The sequence below is a fragment of the Sus scrofa genome, chromosome 9, assembly GCF_000003025.6.
Source record: "Sus scrofa isolate TJ Tabasco breed Duroc chromosome 9, Sscrofa11.1, whole genome shotgun sequence".
Classification (NCBI taxonomy): domain Eukaryota; kingdom Metazoa; phylum Chordata; class Mammalia; order Artiodactyla; family Suidae; genus Sus; species Sus scrofa.
This window is the reverse complement of record NC_010451.4, coordinates 105,349,699-105,372,858: the sequence shown is the minus strand read 5'-3', so window position 1 is coordinate 105,372,858 and position 23,160 is coordinate 105,349,699. Positions and strand designations below refer to the sequence as shown.

Here is a 23,160-nt window from a genome sequence, read left to right as displayed (position 1 = left end):
TTGGAATTAACAGATATACACTACTATATATCAAATAGATAAAGAGGAAGGACCTACTGAATAGCACAGGGAACTGTACTCAATATCTTATAATGACCTATAGTAGAAATAAATCTGAAAAAGAATATATATGTATAATTTGTAGAGTTGAATCACTATTCTGTATACCTGAAACATTGTAAATCAACTATACTTCAATAAAAAAAGAAAAAGTTTTCCGAAATCATACTCCTATACTTTGGTTACTTTGCATCATTAAAATGAATGATATTTTGGAATTCCCTGGTGGCTCCATGGGTTAAAGATCCAGTATTGTCATTGCTGTGTTTTGGGTCACTGATGTGTGGGTTTGATCCCTAGCCCAGAATTCCTCATGCTACAGGTGTGGCAGTAAGTTGTGTTTTTACTATTAGAAACAATTATAGTAATAATAATTAGTACTGTTTTCTTATTCAGTGTTTGTTATATTAATGGTATCATTATCTGTGTTTTAATAGGTTATTGAGGACACCAAAGAGAAGAGAACCATCATCCATCAAGGGATTAAATCTCTGTTTCCAGGATTAGAGACTAAAACAGAAGATAGAGAAGGGAAGAAATATATTGTAGCCTACCATGCAGCTGGGAAAAAGGCCCTGGCAAGTAAGTGTGCAGATGACCTGGCATTTCTTCTGTCTTCTCCTTTTCCTTGCCTGTTCACGTTCAAGGGTCATTTTGCTATTGTTCAGAGGAGGATATTGATCATGTCATTCCTTCAGAGAAGGTGCATAATATTTCAGATGCCAGAGCAATCCTGCAGTCCTTGTGTCTGATAAGGGAGCCATATGTCTTATATGTGAGTACAGATTTGCTGAAATTTTAGTGGTGCCTGAGAAAGAGTCTTAGGAATTTGATATGTTCCCTGAAGAGCAGCACAGGCTGAGTGGCAATTCAAGAAGAAAATGGAAGGATGTTCCTCATTCTGTGCTCTTAATGGAGGTAAGAAAGCTTTCAGATGGACCAAAAAATGCTTTCACCTGTCCCAGTGGCATATTCTGCAAAGTCCCTCTATTGAAATAGCTGCTGCTTTCCAACCGTGAGTACCTTCTATACTACACATAAAAAACATAGACTGTATGGAAAACCGCCCCTTTACCCAAGCCCATCTGTCATTGCACAGCATTCATTTGAAATGAGTGTGTTGTCAGTGAATCCGATTGATTTTTATGTTCTGTTTTCTACAGCCATGACATTTCTTTTTGCATATAACCTTAAGAAAAATTGGGTAATTTTTCTTTTACCTGTCAAATTAACATAAAATTTTAATGAAAATTACGGAAGGAAAAACGATTTCCTCACCCTCTTCCCCTCTCACCAATAGCCTCTCACAGTGAAGATTTCTTTCTAGATATACATTTGTTAGAGCAAAACTCTAAGACTCATATAACAAAGGACTGTTCGAGCCTCTGTGCTTTGTCAGTATTCTTAATGCTATGAGTGGATGAAGCCTTAATTGTCTATAACTGTGATTCTGGTGAAAGGAGAGAGTATGACAAAAATGGGAGCAGAAAGAAGGTTTAACTCTGCCTGAGAGAGTAATGAGTCAGATCAATACGTCTGCAAAAAACAAATATCAGTTATGTCTGGATATTGACATGGAAATGAGAAACCTTGAGCAAAAGGGAGGAGAAGGTGGAGGCTGGAGGTCACTTCTCAGCGGATACCAAAAAGAGCAGTGCAGTGATGTGTTTTGGAACTACTTGAGGGCGAAAGTTATTCATCACTTCTCAGTCCACAGACATGGCTTGGTTACTAGGTGTTCTTTGAATCACAGTATAAAATATTACTTTAATAGTCTTTCTGCAGCAAGGCTTGTCTAAGGGAAGTAAGCCCAGTGGGAAATAATCTGAGTGGCTATTTTTTCCATTCTCTCACAGTTGGCATGTTGCTGGTGACTGTTGTCGCTGTGGAGGAGAGGAGGTGACTTCCTACAGAAAGCACATGCCTTGCTGCATTCAGTTTGAGAAGGGCTGCTAGGGATGTTCCTTGTAGAGGGAAGTCCTGGTTGTCAGCCACCCTCTCACAAAGGCAAGAGGAAGAGTCAGTCAGGGTCTCGTTCTGTTAACTGTTGTCATGAGGGAGCAGATAGGAAAGGGAGGGGTTTTTGGTAGTTTTTTTTGATTGGTTGCTTTTTAGAGAGGATCATTTTTTCTTAGAGGATGCCAGGTTCTGTGATCTTGGCACTTGCAGGCCAAGGTAGCCTTTAGTTTGCCCCTCATGTGAGTGGTGCCCGATCTCTTGAGTTCTGTCTTTATCCATGCTTTTGTATTCCACACCCACCTTTCTTTCTTTTTTGCTGAATGAAAAAATTTCTTGAAGTTCCCATCATTGCTCATTGGTTAACGAATCTGACTAGCATCCATGAGGATGTGGGTTCGATTTCCTGGCCTCACTCAGTGGGTTATGGATCCAGCTTTGCCGTGAGCTGCAGTGTAGGTCACAGATGCAGCTCGGATCCTGCGTTGCTGTGGCTCTGGCATAGGCCGGTGGTTATAGCTCTGATCGGACCCCTAGTCTGGGAACCTCCATATGCCGTGGGTACGGCCCCAAAAAGACCCGCCCCCAAAAAAATTTCCTGAAGGTTTCCAGGTATAGTGCTGAGTTCTGTCTGACATAAAGCACCCTTCCCCATTTTCCTCCACACATCTTAAGGAAAATATAATTTCCTCATTGTAAAAAGAAGCATGAGGGCAGGTGCATTTGGATCAATGCTTAGGCTGAGATCTAGACCTCTTGGGCTTGAGGGGCTATGGCATTTAGTCAGAGAAGGACTGGAGCTCTGCCCTCCGAACATTACCTCCCATCTCCTCCGGGACCCAGCAGACACTTGAGAGCCTGTGGGCATCTTCTCCAGGTGTGGTTCGCTAACTGCAAGCTGGCAGTGGCTTAACACAGGCAGCATGGGGAGAACAGGGAGAGCTAATGTCTGGAGACTGCTATTTGTACCTCTGCAAACAGAACCTAGTACCAGTGACAGTTGGTCCTCCCAGGCCACTTGGCCTAGTATTTGAGTGAATTAGCTTTTAAAGCTTCATTGCAAAGCTAAGTTAGAATGTTTTTAGAGCTCCCTTACTGCCGCATCCTGACATAAATGGTTATTTGATGGGTCACATTTTATCTAGCAGATTTGCAATATTGTTAACCTCAAATAGAGCCATACATCCTAAAACACAGGCATGGTAGATTCTAAGTCATGGTGGCAAAACACAGTTTACCAGTTATTTTAACTCAAATGTTATTTTGTGTGTTAATCCAGTCTGATAGACAGGACACATTGATTTACCTACCAAAGCATCCAGGTGTTAATTTTTTCTGAAAATATCATGTAGTTGTCATAAACCATGCAGTCAGGTAAATTAAGTTATACTTTGAGATAGATAGTATACATGTCAAAAAAACTTTTTAAAAAATTTAAATTAGGAGTTCCTGTCATGGCTCAGTGGTTAACGAATCTGACTAGGAACCATGAGGTTGCGGGTTCGATCCCTGGCCTCTTAGTGGGTTAAGGACCCAGCGTTGCCGTGAGCTGTGGTGTAGGTTGCAGATGCAGCTCGGATCTGGGGTTGCTGTGGCTGTGGCATAGGCCATCGGCTACAGCTCCAATTAGACCCCTATCCTGGGAACCTCCGTGTGCTGCAGGTGTGGCCCTAGAAAAGACAAAAAAAAAAAAGACATAAAAAAACCTCAATAAAGAAAAGATGTTAAAGTAAAAATTACTTGCCACTGGGGGAAGAAAAAAATTTTAATTAAATTTTTTCGAGGGGATTTCCCGTCATGGCTCATCAGCAGAATCCATGAGCAGGTTCAATCCCTGGCCTTGCCCAGTGGGTCAGCAGTCCAGCATTGCTGTGAACTGTGGTATTGACCGAAGACATGGCTCAGATCTGGCATTACTGTGGCTGTGGTGTAGTCCGGCAGCTATAGCTCCATTTGGACCCATAGTCTGGGACCCTCCATATGCTGCAGTTGCTGCCCTAAAAGGACAAAAAAAATTTTTTTTTTTTCCTGCCATGTAATATGTAGAGATTCTCTATGCTGTGTGAAATGAGAGGTTTCTAGGAAAGATATCTGAATCTAGGAATACACATAGACTTAGGAGATTGAAAGGTAACTCTCTGGGGGAGACTAGTGTCATGGAATCCACAGAAAGAGGGAATTCCTTGATCAGAGTGATTAGCAGCGGAAATAATACAAACAAGTCCAGCAAGATAAGAACTCTGAAACATATCCACCAATCATTAGTGTCTTTGCGACAGCAGTCTTAGTGGAGCGATTGGAAACCAGTTTACACAGCAGGTTGAGATGAAAGACAATAAATACAGCATAAAGAGAAGGAGAAAGGAAAGGAACATGGTTAAGAAGAGGGAGATATAGGTTTGACTTTTAAAATGCCGAAGTCCTGAGCTTATTGATACACTGAAGGGAAGGAGACAGTGGAGAGGGAGGAGAGTGGTGGTGGCTGGAGCAGGACCCCGAGGAAGCTACAAGGTTGATGTGCAGGGTGCAGCAGTGGACATGGTCTTCAATAAGAAGGAAAGAGGAGTTCCCGTCGTGGTGCAGTAGTTAACGAATCCGACTAGGAACCATGAGGTTGCGGGTTCGGTCCCTGCCCTTGCTCAGTGGGTTAACGATCCGGCGTTGCCATGAGCTGTGGTGTAGGTTGCAGATGAGGCTCGGATCCCGCGTTGCTGTGGCTCTGGCGTAGGCGGGTGGCTACAGCTCTGATTAGACCCCTAGCCTGGGAACCTCCATATGCCGCGGGAGCGGCCCAAGAAATAGCAAAAAGACAAAAAAAAAAAGAAGGAAAGAATGTTCTGCATGCTCCCCCATCATGTCATCTTTCTCGAGCTACAAACTTTTTTCCTTCCTTATCATGAGGATCCCTCTGCTCAGTACATGAATCTTCCTGAATGTGGTTTTCTTCTTTTATCTGATTTCTATTCCTCCTCTCCTGGGACTGCCATATCGGATCATCAGGAGGTTGCTGTCCATTACCCTAGCCAGAGAATTCTTTGCATTCCCATTTTAAATCAGAGTGTCTCAAAAATGTCTGAAAGTTAAATTTATTTAAATTGTAAAGCTGCCGTATTTGCTACTTAGCATTCCAAGAATTTGGACTTTGTTATAAAGTCAAATTGCCCAAGATAAGTTGAGATGCACTGATTTTCCATTATTCAGAACATTCCCAGTTAATCAATGCATATGCTTATTATTATTTTGTATACTGAATGCACTTGGAAAAAAGAATCCTTGTATCTTTTATTTGCAGAGGAGATAATTGAATGCATGCTCAGTGCTTGGATTTGCTAATAAAAGATGCATGCTTGTGAGCCAAACTTGTACTGGTTGTCATGGTTTCTCTTAAGGTATATTAGCATTAAGCTTTTTTAGTCTTGCAATTCCATTTATTTCTTGCCACTCTAGTTAATTGTGAATGTACCAAGAGGTAGTTAGAGAAAAATGTAACTACACTTGATCAACTTTTATCACAAATACTTTTTTTTACCTTTTTATTATGGACATTTTCAAACATGCACCCAAATAAAGGAAGTAGAATATTGATCTCTCGTGTACCCATCAGCCATCTTCAAGATTATTAATATTCTGTTATGTTTATTTGCTCTATTCATCCCTTTTTTTTTTGGATTGTTTTAAAGAAAATTCTACATAGTACTTCTTTTCACTTGTAAATATTTCAGTATGCATCTGATAGATAAGGCCTAAAGCCTAAACCATTACCATATCTGACAAAATCATTAATAATTGCTTAATATCGCACACCCAGTGCATATTCAGTTTTTCCCTGATTGTCTCAAAAATGGCTTCTGCATACAGGTGACTTGTTCAAATCATCATAAAAATAAGTTCGGAACATTGCACTCAATGGATAAGTCTGTTGTCTTTTTTAATCTATTAGTTTTAATCTATTTGTTTGAGAACTGTTTCTTTAATAGTTTTTCACTTTCACATTGTTTTCAAACAAAAGGTAAGTGCAGGAAACTCATAAAACACAAAGCAAAACAGTCATTACTTGCAGCCTCACCACCTAAAGATAATCACAAACAGCGTTTTTGGTTCGTGTCCTCCCATATTTAAGAAAACAAATCTGTGGATGGGGAGGCATGTTGCGTCTAGTCTGACACCTTTTGCTATGTCCTGTGGCACAGACAGTGCCGCTTTGAGCATGAATAGACAGGCCACTGTGAGGGGAGTGAGACAGGGAGGCTTGGACTTGTAGGTGAGTTTTCTGCTTGTTCACTGTCTGCCTTCACGACATTCCATTGTTAAATGTCTAAATGGCTGTTAACCCACCACATAACCGCCAGGTGCTGTAGAAGTCTTCGGTAGAAACTTTCCATGCGATCATTTGCATGTTCACTTCTAAAGCACTTTAATATTATTATAAATTAAATATTGCTCTCTTGTGCTCTTTATGCTGTGCATTTGGACAGAGGTCAGAACTGCAGCAGGTAAGAGCGGTTGGCGTTTCATGTAGATAAAATGAAATGCCAATGATTTTGTCGTAAGTGCAAAGTATAGACAACTTTGCTTAAATGTAGGGAGCTGGAAGAAAAACCTAAAATAATACTCCTTCTCACAGTTTTCTGAGGATGAGTTGTGAGGATTTCACACCAAAAGCCAAACTAATACTTGCAGTGCTTTTTCTGTGTTACTTTAAGCGTACATGCCGTGGGACTTTTTCAAGATAGCTTGTTAATTGGTCAGTTTATTCGTTACATTATAGCTTAAAGCACTAATCTACCAAGCAGTGCTTTTCACCTTGACAAAGGCAGGTGTGCAAGCAGCTTTAGTATCGAAGTTTCTTAATGTCTCTGAAGATGAGGGATTCATGAGTTCACGCTAAAGGATTATTTTAGAGACAAAGACAAAGGAGCATTTTTAAAAGAAGACTCTTTTCAGGGATTGTATAAAATAGTTTTTCATAGTCTTTTTTTCATGGAGTTATATAGAGATCAAATGAATTACATGTATTATAGTAACAACCACAACTCTTTCTCACACAAGGCTCATGAATGTTATAGTATAATATCTGGGAAGTGCATTTGTAGCTGACTTATTTTTCTCAGAGTTGATTTTTCAGAACACCCTTTGGACAAGTGAAGTATAAATCTAAATGTTGTTTAGGAGTTCCCATTGTGGCTCAGTGGCTTAAGAACCAACTAGTATCCATGAGGATGCAGGTTCGATTCCTGGCGTTGCTCATCGGGTTAAAGATCTGGCATTGCCTCACGCTGCAGTGTAGGTAGCAGTTGCATCTCAGGTCTGGCTTTGCCGTGACTGTGGTGTAGGCCAGCAGTTGTAGCTCTTATTGGACCCCTAGCCTGGGAACTTCCATATGCCACAGGTGAGACCCTAAAAAAAGAATTTAAAAGTATTGTTTAAATATATGTTCCTAGATTATAGTATAATTTAAATGTTCATTTAAATGATTAGTTTTTAAAATTAGATTCTCCAAAGTCTTAAAATGTATCAGGTTGAGCAAAGTAACAGTGGCTCAGAAGTGAACATTTAACCTGGCTTATTTTTTAGTCTCCCAAGAATGACAGATCTTGAATGCCAGTTATTCTCTATCTGGTATACTTTATAAGCATAGTATGTGATGGAAGTGGCCTTTGGAAGATCTAAACATGTCACCGAGGCAGCTCCTCACAAGCTTTATCCCCATCCCTGCTAAGGCATCCGGCCTGTTGTGTGAACATCTGACTAAGGTACGAGGCAAGGCTTGTAGGTTGCAACGTGACCGCTGTTTTCCTCTGGCCTGCAAATGTTCCAGCGACCCACCTTTCAGACATGCTTATTATAAAGTAAGCTGCTGGGGAATGGTGGGCCCCTCTGTTTCTCTGTGTGAAGATTGCTCTTCAGGCTAAGTCATTTGTCACACCACCTGCATTTTTTTGTTTGTTTGTTTTTATATACAGAAACTTAATTATCCAATCACAGAGCTTCAATACCTGTAATAAACACAGCTATAACCTCTTAATCTGGATTTCTTGTCAGACTAGTTCTGATTTCTCTCTCAAAGGTTCTCTAGCAAAAAATGAGCTTATAGGGTTCCATAAGAAAAAATTCAGCTAACTTTTATTATGGTGTGTATATAACATTTAATTTTTTTTTTTTTTAAGATCCAAGAAAACATTCTTGGCCAAAATCTAGGGGAAGTTACTGCCACTTTGTACTATATAAGGAAAACAAAGACACCATGGATGCCATTAATCTACTGTCCAAATATTTAAGGTTAGTACCTTTATCTTGTTCATCTGCCCCTACAAAATCAAAACACAGAAATGCATTTTCCTCTTTCCATGCTGATGAAAAAGGAGTGGGAAAATAGGCAAACAGGGAGCAAATGCGCCTCCCAAGTATCATTTACTTAGACAATTGTTGAGTTTTTTTTTTTTTTTTTTAAACTTCCATGCATATGACTAGTGGTCCAGGATTAAAATTCTTTTTTTTTTTTTTTTTTTTTTTTGTCTTGTTGTCTTTTCTATGGCTGCACCTGTGGCACCTGGAGATTCCCAGGCTAGGGGTCCAATCGGAACTGTAGGTGCCAGCCTACACCAGAGCCATAGCAATGTGGGATCCGAGCCATGTCTGCGACCCACACCACAGCTCACAGCAACACTAGATCCTTAACCCACTGAGCAAGGCCAGGGATCAAACCTGCAACCTCATGGTTCCTAGTCGAATTAGTTAACCACTGAACCACGATTGGAACTCCGAAAATTCTTTAAGTAAATGGTTCACATGTAATTGAGAGTTACTGATCCATCCAGCGGAAAACAAAAATTAACTTTCTTCCCTGAAAACCTACAGTTTGATGTAGTTGCAGAGATCTGCTTACTAAACTTAACTCCTGGAGATCAACTAGACTGGAAACCTGAGACCATTCAGATTTTCTTGTAGGAACACAGATATAGCAGAGATTGGATCTCCAAGGATGGGCCAAATGCTGTTTCATTTTTAGAAATGGATTTTTTTTTTTTTTTTTTTTTTTTTTTTTTTTTTTTTTTTTTTTTTTAGAAATAGGTATGGGTCCCACAGCAAGTCTGTATACAATGGAAATTTGCTTTCTGATGTATATTTGACCTGGTTTAAATACAGTACTCAGTGTGTTAGTTTGCTATGGCTGCCATAACAAAAGAAGACTGAGTAACTTAAGGAGACAGGATTAAGATGGCAGAGGAGTAAGACAGGATGCTCATCTTATCCCACAAACACATCCAAAAAGTCCCGTCTACATGTAGAACGATTCTCGCAGAACATCTAGGGAATGCTGTCAGAAGACCTCAGACTTCCTGGAGTTCCCATCGTGGCACAGTGGTTAACGAATCCACCTAGGAACGATGAGGTTGCGGGTTCAATCCCTGCCCTTGCTCAGTGGGTTAATGATCCGGCGCTGCCGTGAGCTGTGGTGTAGGTTGCAGACGTGGCTCGGATCCTGCGTTGCTGTGTCTCTGGCATAGGCTGGCAGCTACAGCTCCTATTCGACCCCTAGCCTGGGAACCTCCATATGCCACGGGAGCGGCCCAAGAAATGGTAAAATGACAAAAAAAAAAAAAAAAAGAAGACCTCAGACTTCCAAAAAGGGCAAGAAACCTTCCACATAACTGGGTAGAACAAAGGGGGAATAAAAAGGGTGGGGGAGGAGAGGAAAAAAAAAGGAATCAAGATGGGACCAGCACTCCAGACAAGGAGCTGTGGAAGAAGAAAGGAACCACACCCTAGGAGGCCACCTACCTGAGGCTGGAGGGGGAGACCCAAAGCCTTGGAGCAAAGTTCAGTATTCAGATTGAGAGGGCAGATCAGAAAGAGAGCCACACAGACCGTCTGGTACACTACAGCCTGAGGCGTGGGGCTGGGTGCTGAGACCAGGGTTTCAGAAGTCAGTTCCGGGGAGAGGGCTAGGGTCAGCTGTGTGAAAACAGCCGGAGGGGGCTGAGGAGTGGTGCACCACAACCAACAGAGCGCAGGAGGAGGCCTGGGCTCACCAGTGAAGCATGGTGCCACTGTTGGGGAGGCTTAGAGGAAGAGGGGTGGAACTACCATAGGAACTTCTTTCTCTGGGCATGTGGGGTCTGTCAGAGGCTGGAATGCCTCTTGCACAGGCTGCAGGAGCTGATACAAACTGCCCTAGCTATTTTGGACTCATGCCAAAAAAAAAAAAAAAAAAATAGTAAGCCTTCACAAAACACCCGGGGATTCTCCCACATATAAATAACCCTCTAAGACTATGGTAGATAATTGTTTTCCCTAAACTCATAGAATAAGAATAATATAAGCAAAATGAAGAAGCACAGGGACCATTCCTAGTTAAAAGAACAGGAGAATTCCCCTGAAGGTGCAAATAATAAAGCAGACCTCTTCAGTCTAGCAGACACCATGTTCAAAAAGGAGATAGTGAAAATACTAAAGGAATTAGTCATGAACATCAGCAGTGATGCAGATTACTTTAATCTAGAAAGTAGTCGAGATTCTAGGTTGCAGGAACTAGAAAATATAAAGAGGAGCCAGGAAAGATTAGAAAATTCATTTGCAGAGACAAAAGCTGAGTTAAAGGCATTGAACAGCAGAAAGAATAATGCAGAGGAATGAATAAGTAACTTGGAAGGTAGAAAAACGGAAATCACCCAATTAGGACAGCAGACAGAAAACCAAATGAAAAAACATGAAAGCAGTGTAAGAGATTTATGAGATTAAGTGTACAATATACATATAGTAGGGATTCCAGGAGAAGAAGGAAAAGAAAAGGGGATTGAAAATATATTTGAAGAAATTGTCTGAAAACTTTCCAAATCTAAAGGAAACAGACCTCAAGATACAGGAGGCACAGAAGGCCCCAAACAAGTTGAACCTACACAGACCAACACCAAAATATAATAAAAATGACAAAAGTTAAAAGGTAAGGAGAGGATTCTAAAGACACAAAGAGAAAAATAAAACAGTTCATTATAAGGGAACCCCCATAATGCCATCAGATGATTTCTCTACAGCCATGCTACAGTCCAGAAAAGAGTCGCAGGAAATATTCAGAGTTCTAAAAGGGAAAATTTTGCAGCCTAGAATGCTCTGTCCAGCAAGATTATCATTTAAAATAGAGGGAGAAATAAGTAATTTCTCAGATAAACAAAAACTAAATAGAGCAACACTAAATCCATTCTAAAATACTGAAAGGTCTCTCTAAATAGGAAAGAAGTAAGAATATATAGGATGGAGGAAATCACATTTGGAAAGTAATAACTTAAATAAGCCAGTATACAGATCAAAAGAGAAAAAAAAACTGTAAAAGTGTTGATAAACACAAGGAACAGCAAAAGGATAAATATGAAGATGTAAAAAAGGACATTAAAATCATAAAATGTGGGGAAGGAGAGTAAGAAAATCTGTACTTAGGATATGTGTGTGTCTTTATCAGTCTAAAGCAAGCAGATATACGAAGGGGTTAACAGACTTGGAAAAAGGGCAACCACAAATCAAAAACAATATATTCATAAAAACAAAAAGAAGAGGATGCAAGCATAACATAAAAGGAAATCATCCCATCCAAAAAAGAAAAAGAAAGGAATGGAGAAGCAGAATCAACTGGAAAACAAGGTTGAAATGGCAATAAATATATATTTATTGATAATTATCTTAAATGTCAATGGCTGAATGCTCCAACCAAAAGACATAGAGGGGCAAACTGGATAAAAAAAAAAACGAGCCTACAATATGCTGCCTACAAGAGACTCACCTTAGGGCGAAGGATACACATAAATTGCAAGTGAAGGGATGGAAAAAGATATTTCATGCGAATGGAAGTGACAGGAAAGCAGGAGTTGCAGTACTCATATCAGACAAAGTAGACTTTATTTATTGATATATTTGTCTTTTTAGGGCCACACCCACAGTGTATGGAGGTTCCCCGGCTAGGCTAGGGGTTTAATCAGAACTGTAGCCAGATCCGAGCCATGTCTGCAATCTACACCACAGCTCACAGCAATGCTGGATCCTTAACCCACTAAGAGAGGCCAAGGATTGAACCTGGAACCTCGTGGTTCCTAGTCCGATTCATTTCCGCTGCTCCAGACAAGATAGGCTTTATTTATTTTATTTATTTTTTTGTTTTTTTGCTATTTCTTGGGCCGCTCCCATGGCATATGGAGGTTCCCAGGCTAGGGGTCGAATTGGAACTGTAGCCGCCGGCCTACGCCAGAGCCACAGCAATGCGAGATCCGAGCCGCGTCTGCAACCTACACCACAGCTCACGGCAATGCCGGATCCTTAACCCACTGAGCAAGGCTAGGGACCAAACCCGCAACCTCATGGTTCCTAGTCGGATTCGTTAACCACTGCGCCACGACGGGAACTCCCAGACAAGATAGGCTTTAAAACAAGCTCACAAAGAAAGATAAAGAGGGACACTAGTTAATGATAAAAGGATCAATTCAAGCAGAGGATGTTACACTCGTTAATATAGATGCTCCAATACAGGAGCACCCAAATACATGCAACAAATACTAACAGACATAAATAGAGAAATTGATGGGAATACAATAATTGTAGGAGACTTTTAACACCCACTCGCATCAATGGACAGATCTTCTAGACAGAAAATCAGTAAGGCAACAGATTTAAATGGCACAATAGAACAGTTAGACTTAGTTGTTATTTTAAAGATATCCAAAAAAAAAAAATCAATATACAGTCTTTTCAAGTGCACATGAACATTCTCTAGGATTGACCACTTACTGTGACACAAAACTAACCTCACCAAGTTTAAGAATATAGAAATTATATCAAGCATCTTCTCTGACCACAGTGGCATGAAACTAGAAATCAACCACAGGAAAGGAAATAAGAAAAACTGATTACATGGAGACGAAACAGCATGCAACTAAAAAGCCAATGGGTCAACAAGGAAATAAAAACAAAAACCTATCTGGACAAATGATAATGGCACAAAAACAGACATTCAGACCAGTGAGACAGAATAGAGAACCCAGAAATAAACCCAGACACCTCTAGTCAATTAATCTTCGACAAAGGAGGCAAGTATATAAAATGGGGGGGGGGGTGTCTTCAGCAATTGGTGCTGGGAAAAGTGGACAGCTGCATATAAATCAGTGAAACTAGAACGTAACCTCATACCACGCATAGAAATAAACTCACAGTGGCTTAAAGATTAAACATAAGACACGACACCATAAAACTCCTAGAAGAGAATAGGCAAAACCTTCCCCGACATCAACTGTACAAATGTTTTTGTAGGTCATTTTCCCAAGGCAATAGAAATAAAAACAAAAACAAATGTTACCTAATCAAACTTAAAAGCTTTTGTACAGCAAAGGAAACCATAAGAAAAACAAAAAGACAAAAGGCAACGTATAGACTGGGAGAAAGTACTTGTAAACAATACTGCTGACAAGGGCTTAATCTCCAAAATACACAAACAACTCATGCAAGTCAACAACAAAAAAACAAACAACCCAATTGAAAAATGGACACAAGACCTAAATAGACATTACTCCAAAGAAGACACATGGATGGCTAGTAGGCACATGAAAAAAATGCTCAGCGTCACTAATTATTAGAGAAATGAAAATGAAAACTACAATAAGGTACCACCTCACGGCAGTCAGAATGGTCATCACTGTTAAGTTTACAAATAATACCCGGGCAGGGTATGGAGAAAAGGGAACCCTACTACACTATTCATAGGAATGTAAATTGGTGCAGCCACTATGGAAAACAGTGTAGATGTTCCCCAGAAAATTAAATGTAGAACTGCCGTATGATCTAGCAACACACTCTTGGACATATATCCAGAGAAAACTACAATTTAAAAAAAAGATAGGGAGTTCCCGTCGTGGCGCAGTGGTTAACGAATCCGACTAGGAACCATGAGGTTGCGGGTTCGGTCCCTGCCCTTGCTCAGTGGGTTAACGATCCGGCGTTGCCGTGAGCTGTGGTGTAGGTTGCAGATGCGGCTCGGATCCCGAGTTGCTGTGGCTCTGGTGTAGGCTGGTGGCTACAGCTCCGATTCAACCCCTAGCCTGGGAACCTTCATATGCCGCGGGAGCGGCCCAAGAAATAGCAACAACAACAACCAAAAGTCAAAGGACAAAAAAAAAATAAAAATAAAAAAAAAAAAAAATAAAAAACATTAAAAAAAAAAAAAAAAAAGATAGGTGTACCCCTCTGTTCATAGCAGCAGTATTGACAATAGAGCCAAGCCATGGAAATTACCTAAATGTCAATCAACAGATGAATGGATTGAGAAGTTGTGGTACATTGAGTTCCCATTGTGGCTCAGGGGAAATGAATCTGACTAGCATCCATGAAGACGAAAGTTCAATCCCTGGCCCTGCTCAGTAGGTTAAGGATCCGGCATTGCCATGAGTTGCTATGGTGTAGGTCACAGACTCGGCTCAGATCTAGCATTGCTGTGGTGTAGGCCTGTGGCTACAGCTCCAATTTCACCCCTAGCCTGGGAATCAACATATGCCACAGATGTGGCCCTAAAAAGACCCAAAAAAAAAAAAAAAAAACTTGTGGTACATAAATACAGTGGAGTGCTACTCAGCCACAATAAAGAACAAAATAATACCATTTGCAGCAACATAGATGCAACTAGAGATTTTCATACTAAGTGAAGGCAGAAAGAGAAAGACAAATATTGTATGCTATCATTTAGACTCTAAATGGGGCGCAAATGAACCTATCTTTAAAACAGAAACATACTCACAAACATAGGAGAACTGACTTGTGGTTGCCAAGAAGGAAGGGGGAGGGACCGAAAGTTTGGGATTAATAGATGCAAACTATTACATTGAGGATGGAACGCAATGAGGTCCTACTCTATAGCACAGGGAACTATATCCAATCTCTTGGGATAAAACATAGTGGAAGATAATATGAGAAAAAGAATATGTGTTTGTATGTATATATGACGGGGTCCCTTTGCTCTACAGCAGAAGTTGGCTCAACACTGTAAGTCAACTATAATATAAAAATTTAAAAAAAAAAAAGAAATTTGTTTGCTTAAATAGCAGAAATCCATTTTCCCACAGTCTGGAGACTAGAAGCCCCAAGCTCAGGGGCTTGGCAGGTTTGTTTTTTTCTGAGGGCTCTCCTTGGCTTGCAGATGGCCACCTCCTCTGGTGTCCTCCCGTGTTCTTCCCTGTGTGTGTGTGTGTGTGTGTGTGTCTCTGGAGTCTGTCTATGTGTCTACCTTTCCTACCCTTATATTAGAACACAAGTCTAATTGGATGAATCCCTTAGTCTACCCTAAGGGACTCATTTACCTTAATCATTCTAAAGATTCTGCCCCCATATATAGATTCTGAGGTACTAAGAATCACAGCTTCAACATAAGAATTTTAAGGGAGTACAGTTCAGCTCTTAGGACACAGTACCCTTTGAAGTGACATTTTATTTCACTCTTGTTGCCGGCTCTCTGGGATAGAGTCATTGATGCCTTGCTGTTCCTAAATGTGGCAGAGTAGATGGTTCCCCATAGGAGAGTGGACAGTGAGGGAGGGAATTCCTCTGAGATCTGGAACTGGGGATTGCTCAGAATTTAAGAAATCCTTCCCATTTCTCCCTCATTCCTATGGAGCAGTTTACATAAAATTCTTACTGGTTTACTAGCTTACTTATATCTTCATATTAAAAACTATTCAGGGAGTTTCCATCTTGGTGCAGCGGAAATGAATCTGACTGGGAACCATGAGGTTGCGGGTTCGATCCTTGGCCTTGCTCAGTGGGTTAGGTGTAGGCATTGCCATGAGCTGTGGTATAGGTTGAAGACGTGGCTCAGATCTGGTGTTGCTGTGACTCTAGTGTAGGCCAGCAGCAGCAGCTCCCATTAGACCCCTAGCCTGGGAACCTCCATATACCATGGGTGCAGCCCTAAAAAGACAAAAAACAAAAACAAAAAAACAAACCCAAAAACTATTCACATCCTTGTTTTAGCATTTGGCTTTGTTGTACAAAGAAATAGCATGTCTATTTATAGAAAATTCACATTACTGTTAACTTTTTAAGAATTGAAGATTAAAATTCTCAAAGTGGTATGTGATATAACTAGAATGGATTTTTCTTTAGTTTCACAGTTAATTAATGAATGGTGCATAATCAGCAGGAAGCGCATTGCTTCCTTCTGTGTCACTGGCTAGCACAAAATGTTCAGAGTTGTTCTGCATCACTTACTTTCTTGGTTTGCACATTCATTTATGGTTTTTTGAGTGTATTTTTAAATAAAGTTCCTCCTTATTCTTTTATTGTTAGAATTTTTAGTACATTTATTTTAAATCTTAAATTGTGAGAAGTGTAACTTCCTTATGGTTTTGTTTTTGTCTTATCAGAGTCAAGCCAAACATATTCTCGTACATGGGAACCAAAGATAAAAGGGCCATAACTGTTCAAGAGATTGCTGTTCTCAAGTAAGTAGAGAGTACATACTGGGACTACTGCAAAAATCCTAGCACCACCTTTCAGAGTTCTAGGATTTGCTTCCTGGGCTTTACTGTTTCCTTCTCTAGATAGTGTCTCTGCCTCTTCAAAAAAATCTTTTTCTATTTTTTTTTTCTTCTTGTTTTTCCGTATGTTCTGATTTTTTTGCAGTAAGCAGGTATTTTTGTATAATTTTTAAAGGGCTTTTGTGCTAGAGCCAGAGAATAAGCACTTCTTTCTCTTGTTTCTCTCTTTTGTTCATTCATTATTAAATATAAATTATTTAAAATTTAATTACAAAACAGTGCATGAGCTCTTTTGTTATACACTGGAGATACACAGATGAAAAAGATGGTTTCTGCTTTTGAAGCAATTATGATTTAATGGAGCAGACAGACAAGTAAATCAAAACTTATCACACAATGCAATAAATGCTAAAGTAGAGGTATATTTGGGATATTAGGATGGACTTGATGATAAAGCACAGCATTAATTGTGGGGGGTAGCCCAACGAGGCTTTCACAGAAAATAGGGTGCTTGAGTTTTAGTCTAGATCAGGGCTTCTCTGCCTCTTCACTCCTGACATTTTTGGCTGGATAATTCTTTGTCGTAGGGGCCATCCTGTGCTTGTAGTACTTTTAGCAGCAGCCCTGCTATCTACCCTCTAAATGTCACTAGCGTTGACACCTACTGATGTCCACATTGTAGCAGACAAAACTGTCTCCAGACATTGTTGAAGTGTCCCTTGAAGGGGAGTTCCCACTGCGCTGTAGGAAGTTAAGGATCCTGTGCTATTTCTGTGGCGGCCTAGGTTGCTATTAAGGCAGCAGCGGTTTTGATCCCTGGGCTGGCACAGTGGGATCTGGTGTTGCTGCAGTTGCGGGTTGGATTCCATCTCTTACCTGGGAACTTCTCTATGCCGTGGGTGCAGCCAAAAAAAGAGAGGAAAAGATCCCTTGAAAAACAGAATAGCCCCTGGTTGAGAACCACTGGTCTAGATTCTAGAAGGATAGATGGGTAGGAGTTTTCCAGAGACTGGGAGGGTCTAAGGTTCTTTGTTCCAAACCAAGAAAACAGCTTGTGATTAGACACTGGAAAGGTTTTGAAGAGCATAACATGTTCAGTACTTGACATGCTTGAGTTTCATGGGAGCTTAGCAGGAAATAGAGCTTGAGGAGTAGGCAGGATCCAGATCCTGAAGGACTGTTGAGCATCTTGGACTTGACCTTAATTTGAACAGGCAGGGTTAGGGGTTGTGGGTGGAGCAAGAGGGATGAAACAGAGGATTGGAGCTATTGCCATATCCTGGGAAGGAGGACAGCGGTCCGAACCCAGTTCAGTGATAATCAAAGGGAAAAGAGGAGGTCAGACAAACTCAGGCTTCCAGCCTCATGCACCCCTTGAGGTAAGGAGGGTGGGAGGGAGAAATAAAAGGGCAGGAGGAAGCTCTGAGGGTGATAGGTATGTTCATTATTTTGAATGCAGTGATAGTTTCATGAGCTTATTTACATATTGAAACTTGTACATTCTGAATATGTACAGTTTACCATATGTTAACTCTGTCATCTACTCTTGCTATCCACACTATATATAATATACATATATATATATTTATATATATGATGGCACCTCCTCTTTACCCCACAGTCCCTTACCATCCTGCTCCTTTCCCATCCATCTTCTGATTCATTCGAAATAATGTTGGGATTGTGCTCCCGGTTGCATTCTTTTTTTTTTTTTTTGTCTTTTTGCCATTTCTAGGGCCACACCTGTGGCATATGGAGGTTCCCAGGCTAGGGGTCTAATCGGAGCTGTACCAGAGCCACAGCAACTCAGGATCTGAGCCGCGTCTGCAACCTACACCACAGCTCACGGCAACGCCGGATCGTTAACCCACTGAGCAAGGGCAGGGACCGAACCCGCAACCTCATGGTTCCTAGTCGGATTCGTTAACCACTGCGCCACGACGGGAACTCTCCAGTCTTTTTCTTCCTTAACCCTGGATCAGTGGCATGATGTGGTAGTAGAGGCAGGGTAAGAATGTCCTCTCTCCATGACTTCACAGGCAGCGTGTGTGATTGTTGCTGTGTTAGAGGGAGAGCAGGAAGATACACCTGCCGATGCTGGTGCTCCCACCTGGTAACCTGAGAGCATGGAATGTAGAGTGAACTGCTGAGAGTGAAGGAGGCAGGAATGGGGAAGGGAACTTGTAAAGAGTGTAGGGATTTTGAAACAGCCTTTGTGGGTATTGGGCTGGTCAGCAACTCTTAAGAATAAGGGACCAGCAGCAGCTTGTAGACCTGGGCTTCCCCATATGCTGGATGTGGGGTACAGAAGGTTGTTGCCTTCTCTTTGGTGTCTAAGGTGTCATTTAGTCAACTCCTGTGCTTTCTGGCTGGCTCTGTGAATTCCACCTAAATTAAAAAATAGATTGGTTTGGACTTCTCTGGTCGCTCAGCAGCTTAAGGATCTGGCTTTGTCACTACTGTGGCTCTGGTTGCTGCTGTGACACAGTTTCCATCCCTGGCTCAGGAACTTCTTTTTGCCATGGTGCAAAGGGGGGGGGGGAGTTTGTTTTTCAACACGGAAGGAACTAGGTAGAAAATGAAAATTCTGCCATGATTGTCCTCCCTCAGAGATTGTCTTGGCCTTATTCATGGCTTGGTGTATTTTTTGTGGTGAATTCTTTTTTCCTTGTAAACTGAAATATTTATATAAAGTGTGTTCTTTTCTTGCAGACAATAAATGATGTACTTCTTTTCACTATTAGTACATGGCGAGTACATGGCAAGAGATATTTAAATATATGGATGTATCCTAATTTATGAACTACTACTGTACTTTCGAATGTTTAAATTGTTTCTCATGGAGTTCTCATTGTGGCTCAGTGGTTAACAAACCCGACTAGGATCCATGAGGATGTGGGTTCGATCCCTGGCCATGCACAGTGGATTAAGGATACAGCATTGCTGTGAGCTGTGGTATAGGTCGCAGACCTGGCTTTGATCCCACGTAGCTCCGATTTCAACCCCTAGCCTGGAAACCTCCATGTGCTTCAGGTGCGGCTCTAAAAAGACACACGCACACACACACACACACAATTGTTTCTCATTTGTTGCTGTTGTAACCAATTCCATGACAGTCATATTGATAGCTAAACCTTGACATACACCTGTGATAACTTCATTAATATAAACTTAATGGAATTACTTACTTAAAGGAAATGTGAAATCCTGGGTTTTAGGGGGTTTTTTAATTTGTATTTTTTGGGTCACGCTTGCAGCATGTGGAAGTTCCTAGGCCTGGGATTGAACCTGAACCACAGCAGAATCAATGCTGAGTCCTTAACTGCTAGGCCACCAGGGAACTCTCCTAGGTTTTAAGATTTTGAAGGTTTTTTTTTTGTTGTTGTTTTTTGCTTTTTAGGGCTGCCACCATGGCATGTGGAGGTTCCCAGGCTAGGGGTTGAATAGGAGCTACAGCTGCTGGCCTCCACCACAGCCGCAGCAACACAGGATCTGAGCCCACAGGATCTCAGTCGAGTCTACAACCTACACCACAGCTCACAGCAACGCCAACCCACTGAGCAAAGGCCAGGGATCAAACTTGCAACCTTGTTCATTTCCGTTGCACCACAGCAGGAACTCCTGAAGGATGTTTTTGTTTTTGCTTTTGTTTTTTGTCTTTTCTAGGGCCACACCTGCAGCATATGGAGGTTCCCAGGCTAGGGGTCTAATGGGAGCTGTAGCTACTAGCCTACGCCAGTGCCACAGCAATGCCAGATCCGAGCTGCGTTTGTGACCTACACCATAGCTCACAGCAATGCCAGATCCTTAACCCACTGAGCAAGACCAGGGATCAGACCCGCAACTTCATGGTTCCTAGTTGGAACACTGAGCTAGGACTGGAACTCCTCCTGAAGGGTTTTGATAGCAGAGTTTAAGTGCCCTGTAGAAAGGTGGTACCAGTTTATCACCTTTATTCTTCTTCTCCAGGATCCTCTCTGATATATGTTAGGATTTTAAAAATTTATTTATTTATTTAATTAGTTTTTTTAGGGCCACATCGTGGCATATGGAAGTTCCCAGGGTAGGGATCAAATCAGAGCTGTAGCTGCCAGCCCACACCACAGCTCACAGCAACACTGGATCCTTAACCCATTGATCGAGGCCAGGAATCAAACCTGCAACCTATGGTGTCTAGTCAGATTCACTTCCGCTGTGCCATGGCAGGAACTCCTAGGATTTTTTTTAAATTGTTTGCTAATTTGAGGGTCAAACATGGCATCTCATTATTTTATATTGTATTATATGATATATGTCTTTGAAGAGAGAAAGTAGTTTTTCTTCTAAGCCATCAGGTGTCATGCTGATCCCAGTGTGGCTCTGTCTTCCTAGACCTTTGCTGCTTTTATCATCTTCCTGTTGACTTTGTAGGAAATTGTATTAGACATCTAAATGTTGGCCTTTGGAAAGCACATAGCACTTATCTCACGGATGCAGGCTACACCCTTCATTTGCTTAATGGGTATGTGGGACCAGGCCGATTTTCCTTTCCCATGAGTACTGGCACACAGGATAAACCCACTCTGCCGCAAAGTATTGAATTATTGCTGAATTGATCAGGTCCTGGGGATAAGGAGCATTTCTCCTCAGCTGTATGTAACTCTCTGAAGTCATCTAGTAGTTTTAACAGGATCTCAAGCAGGAACAGCCTCATTCAGCATAATTTGTTTCTTTTCCTGCCTCTTCCTGCCAGTCTCCTTTCTGAGCCTGGGCCAGTATTTCCCTGGCTTTGTTAATAAAGGGTTTTTGTGCAGCACGCTGCTTAGGTTGGCTGTTAATCTTTAAAAATGAGATTTTGGTATTTCCAAGTTACTCACAGAATTTGCTGTGAATTTACAACCAAAGAGCTTGATTCAGGAGCATCAAAATTAAAACTGTATCATGAAGACATTTATCAACTTCCTTCCATCAATGTCCAGGAGTGTGCACACCAGCAAGAACAAATGGAGGTTGCACTTTCTGCTGAGCTAATGGGACTCAGAAATATGTGTTTTTGTATATTCAAGAATATTCTGAAGAATATAATTCAGCCATGAAAAGGAATGAAGTACTGATATATATTACAGTGGGTGAATGGTAAAAGCATTATGCTAAGTAAAAGAAGTCAGACACATGAGTTCCCATTGTGGCCCAGCAGGTTAAGTTCCCAACATAGCATCTCTGAGGATGCAGGTTGGATCCCTGGCTTCACTCAGTAGGTTAAGGATCTGGCGTTACCACAAGCTGAGGCATAGGTCACGGATGTGGCTCAGATCTCCCGACACAAAAGCATGTTATAGGATTGTATTTTGAGACATATACTAGGTTAGTGGTTGCTACGGGCTGCAGGGAGAGGATTTCTTTGGGGTCTGATGGAAATGCTCTGGAATGAGGTAATGGTGACAGTTGCACAACATCGTGAATATACTAAAAACCACTGAATTGTATACGTTATAATGGTTATGATAATTTTTATGCTGCATTAATTTTATCTCACCTTCAAAAGAAGCAAAGCTGTCAGGCACCTTCATGGCTATTGTGGAGTAGTCTCGCAGTCTCCATAATCTCTCTCCAGAGCCGCCAAGTTATGTATCTGATTCCTTCTTTTCTCCTGTCTCTAAATAGTCTGTCCATTCTCTAGCAGTAGTTACTGACGAAGGAGGAGTTCTGTCCTCCTGTTCCTCACTCTGTTCATCCCAGTCCTCTGCTTCCTGGATTCTTTGGGATACTATTTCTAGATTAATTTATGCCCTGTGGTTCTACCATCATCCCCTTATATCTCAAGTCATGGATGTGGTCCCTCTGAGCAGCTGGTCCAAGCAGATGTAGAGCCACTTTACACCATTTTGGTCCTTGGTTTGGGCAGAGCATTCAGGGCCAAGAGAGGCTCATGGAGTATGAGCTTTGCCCACTTCTCTGACTAGCTTCCATTTTATAATAATTAATGGGACAATGACAGATTTTTTTTCTGTAAGAAATTTGGACAGGCTGCCTCTGCATGTATTGAACCAGATGTATATACTGAACCAGAAAACTAATTAACTGATTGATAAAGCATCAAGGAATTGATTGTCTTCAGGAAGTATGGGAAATTTTTCAGCAAGGAAACAAGAGTTCTATGAGATGAAATGGCAAACTTGTATCTGCAGGTGAATTTTAAACAGTTTAACTCATTTTTAATTTTAACCAAGGAGTAGGATAATTAATTTATCTTGGATTTTTAAAAAATTACAGTTGATTTACAATGTTGTGTTAATTTCTGTTGTACAGTAAAGTGATGTAGTTTTGCACATATATACATTTTTTCTTTATATCCTTCTCACTAAATTTTCATATAACATTGGTACTTGAGAAGCTATAGAGCAGGGGCACATGCCTCTGTGGGGCTGCTTCTATGATTAGCTGCTCTGGGCCTATGGACCAGGTACTTTGGGGCAGAACAGCCTCTCATGTAGGCCCAGGATCCATAGCTAGACCTTCCTGACCCCTGGATTTCCAGGCAAAACTGGAACATGGCTCCTGATAGGAGAGCCAGCAGGAATGCACTCAAGGACCAACCCTGCAAAGGGCACACACAGTCCAGAGTAGTGAAGGGAGAAGTGTGTTCAACAAAGTGAAGCAC

The 23,160-nt window shown here is 41.2% G+C and overlaps 1 protein-coding gene across 2 annotated transcripts in view; it reads left to right on the top strand.

The window, feature by feature from the left end:
* PUS7 (pseudouridylate synthase 7 (putative)) overlaps window positions 1–23,160 on the top strand; it is a 63,211-nt gene that overhangs the window by 16,114 nt on the left and 23,937 nt on the right. Inside the window, exons 5-8 of one of the 2 annotated variants that reach the window (XM_021102593.1) lie at window positions 498–642; window positions 6,492–6,509; window positions 8,184–8,295; window positions 16,407–16,484. In XM_021102593.1, coding sequence (XP_020958252.1) covers window positions 498–642; window positions 6,492–6,509; window positions 8,184–8,295; window positions 16,407–16,484 — 353 coding nt within the window. The remainder of the gene's footprint in view (window positions 1–497; window positions 643–6,491; window positions 6,510–8,183; window positions 8,296–16,406; window positions 16,485–23,160) is intronic. The other variant, XM_021102594.1, reaches the window with a different exon arrangement.